This window comes from Notechis scutatus, chromosome 3 (genome assembly GCF_049901735.1).
Source record: "Notechis scutatus isolate UNSWTSFEM ecotype Mainland chromosome 3, rNotScu1.2, whole genome shotgun sequence".
Classification (NCBI taxonomy): Eukaryota; Metazoa; Chordata; class Lepidosauria; order Squamata; family Elapidae; genus Notechis; species Notechis scutatus.
Genome location: NC_142011.1, coordinates 25416182 through 25434214, shown reverse-complemented (window position 1 = coordinate 25434214; position 18033 = coordinate 25416182). Strand labels below are relative to the sequence as shown.

General features: G+C 38.4%; 1 protein-coding gene and 1 long non-coding RNA gene across 7 annotated transcripts in view; one reads left to right on the top strand and one right to left on the bottom strand.

Annotated features, from left to right (window-relative positions):
- The window catches only part of LOC113410348 (uncharacterized), an 81620-nt gene that overhangs the window by 47027 nt on the left and 16560 nt on the right, over window positions 1-18033 (top strand). The window contains exons 1-3 of one of the 2 annotated variants that reach the window (XR_015748454.1): window positions 11938-11983; window positions 14347-14460; window positions 15839-15964. This is a non-coding gene — a long non-coding RNA (uncharacterized LOC113410348). Of the gene's footprint in view, window positions 1-11937; window positions 11984-14346; window positions 14461-15838; window positions 15965-18033 lie in introns of those variants that run through there. The other variant, XR_015748453.1, reaches the window with a different exon arrangement.
- HNF4A (hepatocyte nuclear factor 4 alpha) overlaps window positions 1-18033 on the bottom strand; it is a 70228-nt gene that overhangs the window by 36949 nt on the left and 15246 nt on the right. Inside the window, exon 1 of one of the 5 annotated variants that reach the window (XM_087959339.1) lies at window positions 14672-14755. The exons of 2 other annotated variants lie outside the window; for them this stretch is intronic. In XM_087959339.1, the coding sequence (XP_087815465.1) occupies window positions 14672-14705 (34 nt within the window). In that variant the 5' untranslated portion in view covers window positions 14706-14755. Of the gene's footprint in view, window positions 1-956; window positions 1145-14671; window positions 14756-18033 lie in introns of those variants that run through there. 2 more of the 5 variants (XM_087959342.1, XM_087959340.1) reach the window with 2 other exon arrangements.

The following is an 18033-nucleotide window of genomic DNA, read 5'->3' as shown; positions in this document are numbered from 1 at the left end:
TAAATTTTATGTACAGTTTTTAAGTTTCAATATTTTATTTGTACATTGCCCATGTTCCTCTGAGAGAGAGATGTGCAGTTGCTAAATTTGATAAATAAATAAATAAATAAATAAATAAATAAATAAATAAACAAGCATGGAGCTTGTCTATCTTTATATTTTCTACTTTTTAAAAAATATTCCTGTTACATCCTCTGATACAGAATACAAGATAAAAACATCTTTAAAAGACTAAGCTCCACATCTCAGGAGCTCTCAGAGAAGAAAACAATATTAAGGCCTCTTGTAAACGGCAGGGCTGCGTGGAAGGGAGAATAACACATGTTCTTTTCTCCACAACTTTATGGAACTTGCATGGGTTCTGGGAAGCTGAGATTATTAACCATTGGCTCACCTCCTACTTCAGAAGAAAAGCTACAACAACAGATTTTCCATGTTTACTATGGAACTACAGGCAGATATTTTTCTTCTCTGACAGGAACTCCTGCCCCATTCCATCTTCTGGCCCTTTGGGATTTTCCTACTTCCTTTGCTAGCCCTTGCAACCGAAGTGACCCACCATGATTTCTCCAATTCCCCACAAACTCCCTGCTGAGGAGCCTCAAAGCAACATAGAGACAAGTAGATGTAGAAGCAGCCTAGGGCAGTAGATGGTTTTATAATCCCAACATGCATCGCTCTGAGGAACCCTTTGTGTCACACATACAGGGTCAAGACAAGTAAAAGCCGATCTTCAAAAGCTGCATGCTTAGGAGTAATGAAGTAGTAGCCATCCATGCAGGTTTGCTAACTGAAGCAGCTGTCTTATCCTGTCTTAATTGTAAGGCATGTCCAGAGAATGCCCCACTGCATCTGAAGGCAACAAAGGTTCAAGTATTAAGGCATATCCAACTCTAATCTTCTAACGTCTCCCCTGCTGCTGGTAGCCACTTTCTATGCCTAAAAGTATGGCTTACCGTGAGGCCTTCCTTGCTTTAAAATCATTTGGATTTCTTCTTTTCATAGAGATGAGTGCATGTCCTGTCGTAATTCTCAAAAGACAGGACACCGTAGCAGCCTATTACTGTTCCATTTCCCAGGCCATGTGATAGATATGCCTGTTGGGGCACAGTCCTGTGTTACAAGACTGAGAACTAAAGTCCTAGGGGAATCCACGCCAGCACAATCATCTCTCAAACCATCCCTTCTGTTTTTTTCCCCCCCGTTGAAATTTCAAATTCCAGTTTGTGGACAAAGTCCTACCTATCTGAGAATATAGATCTCCGACCACTGACCAAACTCCATTCCAAGTGACAACCTAGTTATGCTTTCCCCCAGGCTCTGACATTCAGGGTTTGGAACTGCTGGGTAGATTGCAAATCAGCTTGTCTCGGCCTGAACTGCTGTGCACTTTGAAAGAATGGATTCTGGTTACTTGTGTGACTTCAAAGTCAAGCGTTGGGGAAGAGGATTTCTTCTGATTGCCAGTAACAAAGCAGGTAGGAAGATTCGACGACGCCTGTTTTCACAGCTCTATTTCAAAGGAAAAAGATGAAAACCTCTATTGTGCTTGAAGTAGTCATTTTGGGCCATACCTTAAGATTAAAAAAAGACAAGACAATGTGAAGGGGGCAGGGTACTGAAAGCCAAAGAGATAGGAAGAACGAACTCTTCCAATCGGAGGCACTTGATGTAGTTAACAGATAACTTCAGTACAGCTTTCTCACTCTTCATCCCTTCCTATTCTCTTCAGATTAGGGCAAACTTACTTTTGTGCTAATCATTTCTTGGCCAAGTTATCTTAGATGAAAAAATTAACAGAAAATAGTTTACTGCATGACTTGCTCACCACAGCAAGAAATGACACCAAAAGCTGTCAAGCAAAATTTTCAACCAGCTTGCTGTTTTAAGACCTTGCGCTGAATCTAGCCATCTACGTTTAAACGGTTTGTATGTGTTTTAAAGGATGATTTTTTCCCTGTCCCCCTGTAAAGTCAATATTTTGTTCCTGCCCCTTTTCCATGACCTGAGGATATATTTGCTTTTTGACTATTTCCAAAAGGAGATGATCCCCCTTCCCTCCCCAGCCTGTATTTTGTCAGACTTTAGTAAACAGGGATTGTCTTTCCACACCATCAAATCCCATTTGCCTTTTGCCTAAATTCATGTCTTAACAATTACAGAGCCCTTTTCCCCTTCCCCCATGTGTTAATAAGCACCCCTGTGGAATTCTGCTGAATCAGAAGGGTGCAGAACATTTATGGGTTACTAGCCAACTTGGTGGGGGAAGAGAAGCAGGAGTAGATGTCAGAGATCCACACTGCCACTCATAAAGAGGTCAGGCAGGCAGGCAAGCATGTATGAATCTGGAGCTCCAGACACACACAGCTTACAAACAGCTATTTTCTGGCTTTTTGAATGACAACTAGGAGTTGTGAGGTTAGCAAGGGTGTTTAATATTTGCAACTGACTTCCAAGGGACAGTGTTGCTAGAGCAATTGTGTGGAAATCCTGCAGATTTCCACAGGAAGTTTCATGTACTTGGGATTAACTTTTTTTTTTAATAAATCTTAAAGCTTGGAATTTCTTACAAAGCAACATCTATAGTTAGATTTTTTTAAAAAAACAACAACTTAAATTTCTCTAATAGACTTTTTAGGCCTCTCAAAAGATTCAAGGAAAATGACCTTTAGTGAAAAGGGCTCACTCAAGAAAGATACCTATGGGGAGAAAAGCTCATGGGATTCTCGTGGCTTTAATAAAACTGCAAAGTAAATAGGAAGCCAATAAGCAAAACCTTTCTTTAAATTACCCACAAGTCAAAACTGTTTCATTCAACTCCATAAATGTCATTTATACTATGCAGCTGTTTAAGACAAAGCTGCAAAGCTCACAAGACTCCACAGACTTTACATTTCCTTATGACAATAGTACAACTTGCCAACCAGCATCTCCTTATGGCAGCTTTTCCTAATCTGGGTGTCTTCCAACTATCTGGATCATCTCTTATTATTGAGTATCAGGAGCAGAGGTGGTATTCAGCAGGTTCTGACCAGTTCTGGAAAACTGGTAGAAATGTTGAGTAGTTCACAGAACCGGCAAATGCCACCTCTGACTGGAGATTTTACAGTATCCTTCCCCTGCCACGCCCACCAAGCCACGCCCACAGAACTGGTAGTAAAAAAAATTGAATCCCACCGCTGATCAGGAGGAGTAAGATAATTCTGATCCCCCAGATACATACAGTGTATCTGGAGAGTATCCAGATTGGAGGGAAATTAGGCTCCCTTAATGTAAACTACAACAGGATTTTTGTGCTAAAGGAACATTCAAAGTTGGCGAGAGCTTGTGGGATGTTCTCAGTCAGCCAGTACTTGGCTTGATTATAAATTAGCAGAACATCAAAAGTTTTAATAATTCACACAGCCATTTGCAATGGATAGAAAGATGTGTGTAAAAGAATGATATAAAAATGAAACTGGTTAATTTATTATTTTATCAACCATCCCCTTCCATCCCATCTTTGATCATCATATACTGTGAATTACTAATAGCACAATTGATGATTATTTTGGGGGATGGCATAATGATTAATATATAAAGACTCCTGTCCTTTAGGAGAGCCATGGCTTCTAGAGGTTTTTTTTATTTATTTATCCTGCTTTCTTTACAGAGATGACTAAGCCATTCTCCATTTGTAAGTTTCCTATGTTTCCCCCATCATATCTTGCATTTATTTATCAAGGAAAATACATACAGACTTTAAAAAAAAGCCAAAACTGCTTCACCTTAGCTTATTACTGTTTGGAAGTGCTAAAATACAATGTCTAAACCATTTTGGCCAAAATTATGATTTAATATTACTATCTTGAAATTTCATTCCAACCTTGGAAATGTGACATCCTTCAGAGTTTGAAATGGATCTGTATCTGCCTGGTAAGATCATAGCAATGAAAATAAAAATTTATTCCATATTATATTAACAAATTTTATTTACTTAGATCTGTGGAAAGCTTAAATTGAAGATTATTTTTTTTTTGCAAAACAAGTCAATTATAAAATTGGGCCAATTAGGAAGGGAAACTGCTGATAGTCAAAGCTTTTTTCTGGATACATTGAGAAATAGCTAAGGATTGGATCTGGTTTTGGGTAGAGAGAAGGACAAGCATAACATTTTCAGCAGGAGTGAAGTAGGATGAAATAGCTTGACAAATGAGTAGCCATTGCTCTCTGATTCAAAATTAATCCTTTATGCTATTGCTATGGACCATTTTGTTATCAGAAAGTTCTGCTTGCAGACTTTAAAGAAAAACTTTGCTTATTACAAAGATATATCAAGTGTCCAATATTCCCACTCATTCAAGAAAATAAATGTTTTAGCACTAGCTCTGAATTTCTTCACTTCTCCGGAAAGAGAGGGAAATATGTAATGTATTGGTTTTTCTCCAAGCTATTTTCCCCAGATGTGTTGGATTGCAACTTCTATCATTTCCAGACAACAAGATTATGTTAATTAGAAAAGAGACAGTCTATTGTAACAAGTTGCTAAGGATTGAAGGCTATCTTGAATTAACACTTCTGAAGCCTCCAGAAACCTCAAAATATTGCCAATTATTTTTCCATGTATTGCATGGTTATATCTCGTGTGTGCTTTTCAATACATAACATTGTAATCATAGTATCTATTTTAAGGCTTAAATTAAAAGAAAATGAAATAAAATGAACTTTCCATTTTGTCTTGAATTAGCCCACAGTTTTGGGAAGCACAGTTACAGTATTGGTAGTTGCCAAAGCCAATCTTTGATGCAGGAAAAGATGTGTGTCTCTGTACTGGCAAATATATGATAGAAAGATGAATTTATCCAGAATGATTTCTGAATGTTCTATACCGCGGTGTCAAACTAGCGGCCAGTGGGCCGGATGCATCATGTGCAGGTCACACCCATCCCAGCTCCACGAAGGGGAAATACGTCATGATACGTCACATGACAGCAACGTGATGTTTCGAGTTTGACACCCATGTTCTATACAACGATGGCCTTTAATTCTATTATCCTCTCATTTTGACTTTTTTATTCTTTTTATTTTATTATTGCATTATTGCATTATCGTCTTCTTTTGTTGTCTTTTGCATCTCACGTCTTTCTTTCTTTTTAATGCTTCCACTGAATTGTAAGCCACCTAGAATTGCTTTTGAGAGTTGGGTGGCTGTAGAAATCAAATTAAAATCAATTTGAACCAAGGACTTCTTAACTCTTAAATCAGCCTCTTAGGATCTCTTCATCAGTCTCAGATGAAAAGTTGCTTGTACTATCCAAAAGTGCTGAGTAGTGGTTCAGTCTTCCCCTTTGTAATGAGTTTTCCTTGGAAATGAAATATATGTAGGAATCTTGGTTGAACAATACCTGGATTACTGTAAACCATACCTGTGCATTCTTTAAAAAATGTTAAAAAGAAATGTGTTTGATTTCACATTTACAGCATCTTCCTGGCACTAATTAAAGCAGACATGTCTTGTTTTCAGCTTCCATGCAATTATTAAAGCAATAGCATCTTTTTGAAGGTTCACCTGGAAGCTGGAAAAAGAGATGTGGCTGCTTTAGTTAATAATAGGAAGACTGTGTGCTTGGGTTAGGTCAGAAGATCTTCTTCCAAAATATTTTTGAGCTGTAAAAAGCATTACTATAAAAGTCCTTGATTGAGGCAGTGAGATTGCCAATCAAAGCATTGTCTTGAAACTTCTTTTAACCACCAAATTACAAAAAAACAGTTAATATATTGTCTGAACTTCCCAAAATGAGAAATATACGCAGACAGAATCCAGGACAGGTCTGAAGACATTTTTAGTTGTACGTTGTTACAATGAATCCACTTTCCCAAAATTTCATTGAATTGTTTTCATTGCTTATTATGTTCATTTTAATATTTGGGTGTTATTGCAAAATTTTTAGAACGGAACTATGCCCTTTTTGAAAATGATTTGTAAGAAATGCTTCCAACTTCATATAAGGACGTTTTTGCTATTAACTTTAATGAGTGGATTAATTAAAACTGGGACATCTTTTTCTGGCTATGGTAATGGGTAATATGCAGGTGCTTTCCTTTCATTTATGGGAAGTCCTAGATTATTTTTTTCAAAGTTTTAAAAAAGATTTAAAAACAACATTAAAGCCTGTACTTTAAAACCAAATGAGAAAAATTCTTCAACTACTTTAATAAAAAAACCAAATGCTTATGCTCATTCAGGTATAAGAATACAAGGCCCAATAAAATAGCTTTTAGCAAAGATAGGAATTTAGAAAACGGAGCACAGATTTCATAGGTTTAACAAATTCTCTCCCCAACCCCCTTTTTGTCATATGACTGGGGTTTCACACAGTTGTTTGTCCCAGCACAGATTTCCTGACTACTATCTATTGATCTAGCCTTGGGTGTCTAGACCAGTTATTTCAAGAAGGTTCCTGTTTATTCCAAGATACGTGATATTAGGAGAAAATGCAATGGACCCAGGATTCTTCCTTGCAGAAATTATAATGACCAACTACTCTGTAAGGAAGAACAAGAAAGTAATTAATGCTGTGGATGGAACCCCCTTTTCTCACATGGTTATAATGGGAACCATGTACCTGCTGCCAGAGGCTTCTTTCCTTGTGTTGTATCTTCTGCAACCTATCTCTGAAGGGGTGGAATGTTTGGTTTTCATTATTAATTAAGCCACTTAGATAGCTTTTGTGGTGAAAGCACTAGTTATTGGTACATAAATACAAAAATTAAAAGCCAAACAGAAACCAACAATAATACCCACAAACATCCCAAGGGAATTGTTGGATTTTTTTTTCCACTGGGAGATATAAAAAAAGAAAATACATATTGGACACAGCTTTGCAAATTCCACTGCCCAAATTAAAGTCTTCTTAAAAGACAACATGGATTGGGTGAGGAATATTCAGAGATAGAGTAGAAAATGAATGCTGTTCCAAAGGATGAGAAAGCAATAGGGCAGACATGCTTCCAAAGACCCACATGATGGCATTATTTTGTCATTGGGACGTATGGCTGGCCAACTCTGCCAGATCTTCTAGGATAAAGAAATCTAGTTGGAGAAAGAGAATCTTGCAGCTATCCAGGGTCTGATGTCAGCGTTCCAGCAAACCTCCATTCCAATCAGTAACTCCGAGACAAGCATAATCTCAAAAGTACCTTTATTAGAATAGCAGCTGGCATATCTGTGAAATCTCAAAACTAAAGTTTCCTGGATTTCTCACAATGTCCCAAACTACAATCCATCCCTTTTTCTCCCATCATCACATCACATGGGCCAGTCACGATCTGTCTCAGTGTAAGATTCTTTTTCTCTGCTGCGCCACACTTAATAACCTCGAACTAAGAAAAGAATGTTGTTTTGTCTACTTAGAACTACTCAATTGAAATCACCTCCCTCCCAACTCCTCAGGCTATGTGGCAGGGTGGAATATGGCTTCCAAAACTGACATAAGAAGGGTTTTAGAACAATTTCTTGAATTGTTCCTAAAAATAAGTTCAGCTTCTGAAGTAGAGATGTCACACGAGCAAACTGAGATGTGCTCATAAATACTTGGACCACTGCATGCTGAACTATCTAAACTTTCCAAGTGGTCTTCATGACCAACTCCATGTAGACTGTGTTATAGTAATCCAAACAAAAGGTATCTGAGGTATATATGGCCATGAAAAATCATACCTGATCCAGGAAAGGACATAAATGGTCCATGAGATGTATTTATGGAAAAACTACAGCTGGCTACAACTGACAGCAAGATGTACAGGTCTAAGAGGCCCTTCACATTATGTAGAAGTTTCACTTGGGCAAGTGCAACCACATGAAGAACTAAGGTCATAAAGGACCAAGAGAGCCACTGATACTGCATTTTACTTTAGGACATTTTCTTAAAGTAGCTACAGAAACATTTCAAACTGAACCCAATTTTAGGCCTCTTTAACTATCATGGCTTTCAGTAGAGCTTGCAATTTTAGGATTAAAAAAAATACTGTCCAGAGGGGAGATCTTTATTTTTTTTTTAACTATTGATCTTTTAACAATAATTAATAATTAATTTTACAAATGTTCAAGCTAAAAGTCCCCCCTCCTGAATTTTGAAACATGTATAGTCTGTTTGGTCAATAAGATTAGATAAGGACTGAGCGCTTAAATTCAGATTTTACTTTTTATCCATGCCAGATCCCAAAACAAAGTGCGGGTAAATGAATGAAAGAATTTGTGGAGTAGAGGAAAAAGGAATTTGGGGTTTTCTAAAATGAATAGACCTGTGATGGCGAACCTATGGCACACGTGCCACAGATGGCACGCAGAGCCATTTGTGCCGGCACACAAGCTGCAGGCAAACTTATCTCACTGCGCATGCACGTGCCTCACAGCTTATTTTCAGCCGGTTTGAGGCCTTTTTCAGTCTCTCAAAGGCTTGAGGAAGGCGTCTGCAAGCTTTGCAGGCTGAAAACTGGCCCCATTTTGTCACTTCCTGTTTTTCTGAAAATACCAGAAGTGACGAAACGGGGCTAGTTTTCGGCCTGCAAAGCGTGCAGAAGCCTTCCTCAAGCCTTTGGGAGACTGAAAAAGGCCCCAAACCAGCTGAAAAACAGCTGTGAGGCACAGTGCAGGTAATGGGATGGCAGTGGTGGCTGGGTGGGGATTACGCACGCATGCGTAGGGGGCCTGGGGGGGGCATGCATTGCCTTCTGGGTGCTGGCATGCGAGCGTGAGCGTGCAAACGTGCGCACAATTTTGGGCACAGGAGCCCAAAAAGGTTAGCCACCACTGGAATAGACTATAGCAAGTTTATATCAACAGTATTTCAATGACCACAAGTTTGTCTAATGTTGGAAAATAGCTTATTTCCCATTCAAATTTGACAGGAACAGAGACGGACTCATTACTTATTGCTATAGGAAAGTACAGTTTAGGATTTACCGAAATTGCTGGTCCTGTTCCACAGTAACTTGGTGTTTGTGTGTTTAAACCTTAATATAAATAAATAAGAGATAGAATGTCTTTATATATACTGTCCCTCTAATAATGCAACCATATTTTATTAATTTTAAAAAATTATTTATTTTAAGTATGTAGTTTAGGGTTTATAATCAACTGTTTAGATTAAGATCTTTTCACTTTCACTCAGATAAGGAACAGCTATCGAAACAACTGGCAATAAACCCAGATCATTCAAAATAGCTATGTCTAACTTTAATAAAATACCACCTAAACAAAATAATATTGCTCTTTCTTGCTGTTTGATTTTCCTAGCAAGCGTCTTAAGCTAATACCCTGTTCTGCCATAAAATAATTAAATTATGCTATAGCCATAAAATGCACCATTTAAGTTAACTGAGTATTTCAACAAACTGTACCATGGGTGGTGCATGTTGAAGCCACGAACCTTTATAAATCAATCATCAACTGATAAACAATACAATGATTAACTTTCAGAACTGGTGTCCCCAAAGCGGTTTCATGGAAATATGCTGAGGGTGGATAATATTGGGTAATTTAATTAAGGTGGAGAAATAGCTGGTAGGGCATGAACTTGTATTTAAAGAGAATTGTTAGTGAAGACAAGAAGTATTTTGGAAAAAGGGAAGTGAAAAAATGATCATTTAAATTTTCCCTGATAATTATTTTTCCTGACTGCACAAAACCAAGTGACTACAGATACTACACATTTTCATATGTGAAACTGCATTTGCTAAAGTAAAATAATACCTTTGGTATCTCCAATAAGGGAAGTTTATGTTAGAGTCAGCAGATATTAAATCAGAGCAAGGGTTTCTTCAGATAATCATTGGAATTAAAATAATTATGTAAATCACAGCTGAAAGTATTTCATGTACTATGATATTCAGTGGTGGGTTTCAATTTTTTTTACTACCAGTTCTCTGGGCGTGGCTGGTGGGTGTGGCAGGGGAAGGATACTATAAAATCTCCAGTCAGAAGTGGTATTTGCCGGTTCTCCAAACTACTCAAAATTTCCGCTACGGGTTTCCAGAACTGGTCAGAACCTGCTGAATACCACCTCTGATGATATTGTACCACACAAGATTTTTCTTTTGCCGGGTTCATAGATTCTCAAAAAACAATGTTTTTCATGGACTGCTCTCAATTGCACATTGTACATGGACTGCACATAAGGGTGGAGGCATATAGATGTCTTTTTCAAGTAAATACAGTCCTCGACTTACAACCATTTATTTAGCAATCATTCAAAGTTACAATAGCACTGAAAAAAAGGGACTTACAATCAGTCCTCACACTTTTTACCATTGCAGGAGCTCCACAGTCACATGATCAAAATTTAAGCGCTTGGCAACTGGCGTGTATTTACAATGTTGCAGCATCCCTCGCAGAGGCGGTATTCAGCAGGTTCTGACCAGTTCTGGAGAACCGATAGCAGAAATTTTGAGTAATTTGGAGAACTGGTAGTGGAAATTTTGAGTAGTTCGGAATACCACCTCTGACTAGCCCCGCCCCCACCTATTCTCTGCCTCCCAAGTCCCAGCTGATTGGCTGGGTCTTCTTTTGTTGCCCTGCATAGGAGAACGGAGCTGGAAAGCAGGTTAGTGGGGTGGGGAGGGAATGGGGTTTTGCAGTATCATTCCCTTGTCATTCCCACCAAGCCATTCCCACCAAGCCATGCCCACAGAACCGGTAGTAAAAAAATTTGAATCCCACCACTGATCCCACTGGCCCTGTGGTCGCCATTTGTGATCTTCCCATCTGGCTTCTAACGTTAATAGTGGAAGCTGGATTCACCTAATGAACATGTAATTCACTTAACAGCTGCAGTGGTTTGTTTAACAACCATGACAAAAATGTCATAAAATCAGACGTGACTTACTTAACAACCCCCTTGCTTAGCAATGGAAATTCTGGCCCCAGCTGTGGTCATAAATTAAGGATTACCTGTATCTGTGCAAACGTTATCTACACTAAATGGAATTTGTGTATAATAGATCCAATGGGTGATATATGGTCCTTAATGCCCACCCTTCCCTGCTACCTTGTTAATTTTTTGTTTTACCTTTGAACAGTCACAGGGGTGAGATCTAAACTACAACTGAGTGAAGGTAACTCCAAATGGAGAACAAGTCATTTGGATCAGGGATGGGATTCAATCGATGTTACTACCGGTTCGGTAACTACGCTGCGCATATCTGTAAAAAAACCATCAGCTGTGCCGCCCGGAGAGCTGAAAAGCGCAGCACGCAGGTGCACAGCATTTGAAAAGCCTCTTTTTTCCTGCTTTTTCAACCTCAACTGTGCCGTGCAAAGCAGTTGAGGTTGAAAAAGGAGGAAATAAAGGACAGGTAAGGACGGGCGGTCAGGTGGGCCAAACAGCAGTAAACACAGAACTGGTTCAGTGTCTGCTGCTCTTCAAAGCTACCAGTTCTATAGAGCCAGGCAGAACCGGTAGCATCCCACCCAGTGGTGATATTCAGCAGGTTCTGACCAGTTCTGGAGAACCAGCAGCGGAAATTTTGAGTAATTTGGAGAACTGGCAAATACCACCTCTGACTGGGAATTTTACAGTATCCTTCCCCTGCCACGCCCACCAAGCCATGCCCACAGAACCGGTAGTAAAGAAATTTGAATCCCACCACTGATCCCACCCTTGATTTGGATGGGATTGTACCCTGAAATCCCAAAATATTATGAGAAAATGAAAAAAGAAAAGATCTGGTATTTCCAGATATATCAGACTATACTTTTCATAATCTCTCATAACCCACCAGTTGTGAGCAATGGAAACTCTAGTCCAACACATTAGAAGGACATTAATCAGGGGAGTATTGAAACTGGGATTTTCAGCCTCAAAAATATTTTTATATTGAATAATCATGCAATATAGCTAATCTGGGTTTATAATTTGAACTAGCAGATAGAGGTTTATATCTCTTCCACTCCCAGGTGGAAAAGAAGTCTTTGTCTACATCGGATATTAACATACAGCACCAGGTAGAAGTTTCGTCTTTAAATGTTTTTCTCTGACATATTTAGATACCCTTTTGTATGACAGTTCTTAACATAAGGTTCCTCCACTTACTTTAACACTCCAGGGAAACACATTCCAGAATCAAGCAGTCTCTCATATGTTATTTGAAATAGCATAGTCCATCCAGAACTACATTCCATGGGGTCCTTGGTGCTCTTCGTGGTTGGCTGTTTTCTTATAGACATTCATTAACCAAACTAGGTAATATCATCAGCACTGATGATGTTACATAGTTGGGATAATGAAATATGATACTTCATTACCCCAGCTAGGCAACATCATCACTACTGATGATGTTACCTAGTTTGGTTAATGAAACGTCTGTAGGAAAACAACCAAGTTCATTTCAACCCTGAGTTACAAATATTCTGCTTTATTGGTACTATATTGCGATTATTCAGAATGCCCAAATGGACTTATTTGGTGTAGGCGTTAAGAGGGGACTGTGAGTTCTAGTTCTGCCTTAAACATGAAAGCCGATGGGGTAACTTTGAGTCAGTCGTTCTTTCTCAGTCCAATCCACCTCGTGGGGTTGTTGCGGAGAAAATGGAAGAAAAGGAAAGAGCATATTATGCATGTTTGGTGTTTTGATTTACTTACAGAGTAATAAAGGTGGGATAAAAAAATATCAAATAAATAAATTAAAAATAAAAATATGTAACAATGAATCCAATCTTCACACTTTCTTTTCAATAGAAATTGATTCCTGGATGTATTATCATGCAGTATCACTTCCTTCAAAAGGAGTCTTAGAACGGATATGTGCCCTATTCAATACGGTGCATTTCTTCCATTTGAAATTGTGCACTATAGAAAAACAACTCAATAGCAAGTATCAGTGAGTCATTTGGATTTGCATATCAGCGGGGGAGGGGAGAGAATAATAGGCTTTAATATCACATTCCAGAATTATAGATTTCTATTGTATACTCACATGTACAGGTCGTCCTCGACTTATGACCACAATTGAGCCCAAAATTAATGTTAAGTGAGTTTTGCTCCATTTTGTGACATCTCTTGTCACAGTTGTTAAGTGAACCACTGCAGTTGATAAGTTTTGTAACCTGGTTGTAAGGGAATCTGGCTTCCCCATTGATTTTGGTTATTGAAAGGTTGCAAAAAGTGATCAAATGACCCTGGGATGCTGCAACAGTCATAAGTATGAACTAATTGCCAAGCATCTGAATTTTGATCATATGATCATGGGGATGCTGCAAAAGTCGTAACTTTAAAAAACGGTCATAAATCACTTTTTTCAATGCCGTTGTAACTTTGAACAATCACTAAATGAACTGCTGTAAGTTGAGGACAACCTGTATTTGCCCTACAGTGCTAATGGAGAGATCCAAAACAGCTGTCATACAAATACACTCTAAGATAAGGTGACCAACTTTTTTACAATGAGAAGGAGGACACAAATAAATTGAAGAAAAAAAACAAAGCCACTTGCGCGCAGCGCACTCTTGCATGCAGCACACTGTCTCAACACAATTCTCCTGTGTGGAGCGCATGCGTCTCATAGTTGCGTCTCTCCGCACTGTACCGAGCCTTGAGGAATCATCATGTCAAATACAAATACATCACATCACACACAATGGATCAGATCGGCATCAATCAAATAGATTTACAGATTAGTCTTCAAATATCAAAAAGGAGGACACTTTTCGAGAGAGGACAGAACTTACAAAAGACAAACTGTCCTTCCTAAAGGAGGATGGTTGGTCACCTTATCTAAGAGGACATATATGATTGTAATCACATTAGAGTTTGTTTCTTGTCAACAGCTTTTTTTAATTATAAAAAGCCTTGTAGAATGTTCCTCTTTGAGCATTTAGACCTTTCATTAAATGTATATCTTAGATCAATGTTTTTCTACCTTGCAACATTTTAAGATGGGTGGACTTCAACTCCCAGAATTCCTGAAAATGGTTGATTGAGGATTTCTGGGAGTTGAAGTCCACTCATGTTGAGAACCACTGTTTTAGATTATTACCTTTAAGACTCTGAGCTATTTTGGGAATGAATGGGGCAGAGAGGTTCTGCAGGATAGAGTTAAAAATGAAGAGTTGCTTCTCCACATTTCCAGGAACCTCCAATGTTTGGAAGAATCTGAAGGTCAAGCAAGAGATTATTGTGATATATTGGCTTCTCAGAGAATGTTTGCTCAGAAATTAGAAGACAATAAACTAGCACTGCAAAACTTCCTGCTAATCAAGTTGAAAAAAACCCATAATGCTTATCCTCACAAAAGTTGTGCTATTCTTTACTCCTCTTCGAAGAAACTAAAGCTATGAATGTATTTCACACCCACTGTCCTTTCTTTAAGGGAGATGAATTTGGGGAACAACCCTCAACCCTTTGGATGAAACTGTCCACATCCCTCTTAGAAAGCACTTCTTGCTTTTCCCTCAAATACCCAAGTGCATTTTTGAAACAATGTGTAAGTGTTGCTTAGTAGTGAAATGTAGATGTTAACAAGTACAGGGTTTTACTTTCACAGTTCAGATCTAGGAAGATTTTATTAGTACCCCACTCAGCTTCAGTGAAGTCACATTTCCTTGACTTACTTGGAAACTTCAAGAAAGTTTGAGAACAGCATTTTCCTTCCTAAAACAAACTGAATGAACAAAATTAAACTTATTGCCCAGTACCTGGTGTTTCCTGAAGCAAATCATAGCCATTCATGTTCCAGATAGACCTGCAGATTCCCCAGAAGAAGAAAAGAGAACTAGAGAGACATCATGGACAGAAAGAGGCTTCGGCACAGCCAGCACCTCAAGGAGTCTGAGCAAGGAGCCATATTTGGTCTGACTAAGCAACACAGAGTCAGCTGAAATGTGGCTGGAGCGGGGTGGGGGTGGAGGGATAAACTAATCTCTTAATGCCAGTCACAATGCGATTTGATTGGAAGTAGTTCATTCAGTAAATTTGCAGGCTGTAAGGGGTTCTGCTGAATCAGATTTCACCAAAACCTGATCAGGTTTCATAAGGCAGGACTCAGGCTGGATTTGAAACCCGGATTGTATGACCTGTACGATCCTTGCCCAGACCAATTGTTCTTTGCATATCCATTTTTGCAGATGCCTCAAATATGGGAGTGAATTGGAGGAAAGGCAAAGATCAACCAAAATAGAATCCTTTGTATTTCATTGCCCCTCTACCTGCTTTTTTTCCATAGCTCTGCAAGATGGAGGCAAGGGCATTAAGACAGGAAGAACTATGGATTTTGTAAGATCAAAAGCAAACTCTGGATGGCTGCTACATGCACTCTGAGCACTTAATTGATGAGATGCTATTTTGACCTTAGCTTTTGAGTTAGCTTTTGAGTTCAACTTGGCAGGAAGCTAGTAAAAGTTAGCTTTGCCACTAGGTGGCTATCCAGGATAGTGAATAACAAAGCCCAACCAGAAACTTCAGAGGACATTGTAAATCCTGTCTTGAGCAATTGGAGATCCATGTCTCTTCTGCTCTTTCTGTTCATTTCTGGAGCTATATTTGTTTCTGGAGCTAAAACATCTTTGAGTTCCTATTTGGAGCTCTTTGTTAGTCACTTTTTCAAGCTAACTCAAAAAAAGGGGACAAAATAGCAGGTATCACTTTTGCAAACCTCTTTGCTTGTGTAGGTGAAGAAGGAACTTGCCACTTCCATTTTATTTAAAGGGACAAGCTAGAATGGGCTAGAAATGTTGAAATTTAACTCCTTGCATACTTGGATTCTGTACTTGTAAAAGTGTTGACCAGTGGGGCAAAAAAATACGTACAGTTACAGTGGCTAGCAGAATAACTTCAATTTTATCTCCTTTCTTTGCTTAAAGCAGTATATCTCAACTTCAGCCGCATTCAGACATGAGGATCTCCACTCCCAGAATTCTCAAGGGACGTCCTTGGCATGTTTCTATGTAATATGTCTCTACTTACACAGACAGGACTTTCGTCACTTACAGGTAATCCTCAATTTACAATTGGGAATAGAATTTCCATTGCGAAGCAAAGTGTTTGTTAAGTGAGTTGGGCCTGATTTTATGACCATTTTGCCATGTTTGTTAAGTGAACCCCTTCAGTTGTTAAATAAATTGCACAAACATTAAGTGAATCCCAGTTCCTCCATTGACTTTGTTTGTTGGAAGTTGACTGGGAAGGTTGCAAATGGTGATTGTGTGACTTCGAGACCCAAGCAGGCATCATAAATACATGCTGGTCGCCAAGTTTTGGTCACATGATTGTGGGGATGCTGTGGCAGCTAAAATTGCAAGGACTGGTCATAGGTCACTTTTTAAAATGCTGTTGTCAGTTTGAATAATCACTAAATGAATAGTTGTAGAACTAGAACTAACAGTATTGCCTCTCTCAGTTCAGTTTCCTTTTCTGATTCTTTTCTGATTCCAGCTTGTGCCGTTCACTTCTCTGATTTTTCTCCGTAATGACATTGCAGGCTGTTTGTTATATACAAAGATGTCTGCTAGCCAACAGAAAGCAGATAGACAGCCTAGAATAAGTCTTTTTTCCCACCAAAGGTTCAGTGCAATGAAGATTATATCAGCTTGTAATGCAATAATTTCTGAAAGTTAATTCTGATAAAGTTTATCTGCAGGGTCATTGCATGACTGCTTGCATCTGAAAACATAAAAGCTATAGGCATGTTGTGATCTTTTTAATCTAGGGCGAGCTGCTCTAGACATGAAACACATTCTGAGGGTCAGTAGCATTAAAATCCAGTTTTCTTGACAAAGAATTTTCAGGTTTTAAACATAACAGATCTCTTTCTAAGAACGTGACAAGATAAAGCTTGTTCCGAGGTCTATATTTGACTCAAAGACAATTTCCTGATCCAGAATGTTGCATGCAAGAAAGGGCATTTTTAAATCAGGGAACAAATCTTAAAACACATTTTCCTAAAAGCAGAAGCAACCCAGTGTTTGCTTGAGTTTAAAAAGAGAGCCAGTCAATACAGAAGGGCATTTCATATAAAAAGCAACTTTCCTTTATTGCTGGGACTGATGGAGAAGATAGTTCTTACAAGACTTTAAGGGTATGCAAAAAAGTAAAAAAAGAGAAGGTAAACACAAATTTATAAACAGAATTTACAGGCATCATAAATTTAGGTTAAAATTTCCAATACTTCAAAGTTTATTTTAAATGACATGATATATGTAAATATACCATATCATTTTAACAGCTACTAATTATTCTTAGTAAAATATGAATATCAATGGCAAATAGCAAATCTTACAAGTTATAATACATCTATATATGAACTTGTGCCATTTCTAAAATGTGGCTTCTCCTTAATTGTATTATTTGTATCAATAAAAATAGTTTTTAAAATGCTATAAGATATGGTTTTATACAAGAACCGTCCTCTCCTAATAGGCCCACCTCATATAAAAATGGGCACTTAAAATTAAATTTACACACAGTATCAATTCAATTTCAATGAAGCACTAGAAAACATTGGTGCTGGCCTCAAAGTAAATGGTATTCGGATCAACAATTTAAGATAAGCTGATGACACAGTTCTGCTTGCCAGTAAACATGAAGACCTTCAGTTCCTCATCAACAGAGTCACAGAAATATCTGAAAAATATGGCTTGAAGCTCAAAAACCAAGATCATGGTCCTCAGCAAACAACCCATTAATTTACCACTGATAACTTCAGAAGGAATATCACTAGAAAAAGTTGAAAGGATCACGTACCTCAGTTCTAATTTACATGAAAGCTGGAACATGACCACTGAAGTAAAAACAAGGATAGAGAAAGCTCAAACAGCATTCTTAAAAATGAAAAAGGTATTCTGTAGTCCCAACATAAGCCTAAGATTGAAAACCAGGCTTTTCAGATGCTACATCTTTTCTGTCCTGCTCTACGGAGTGAAGAGTTGGTCTCTTGACAGAAAGCCACTTGAAGAGACTAGAAGCATTTGAAATGTGGATTTACTGACGGCTGTTACATATACGTTGGGTTGACAAAATCAGAAATGAGGAGGTGATAAGCCGCCTGGGAAAGCCAAGAGAA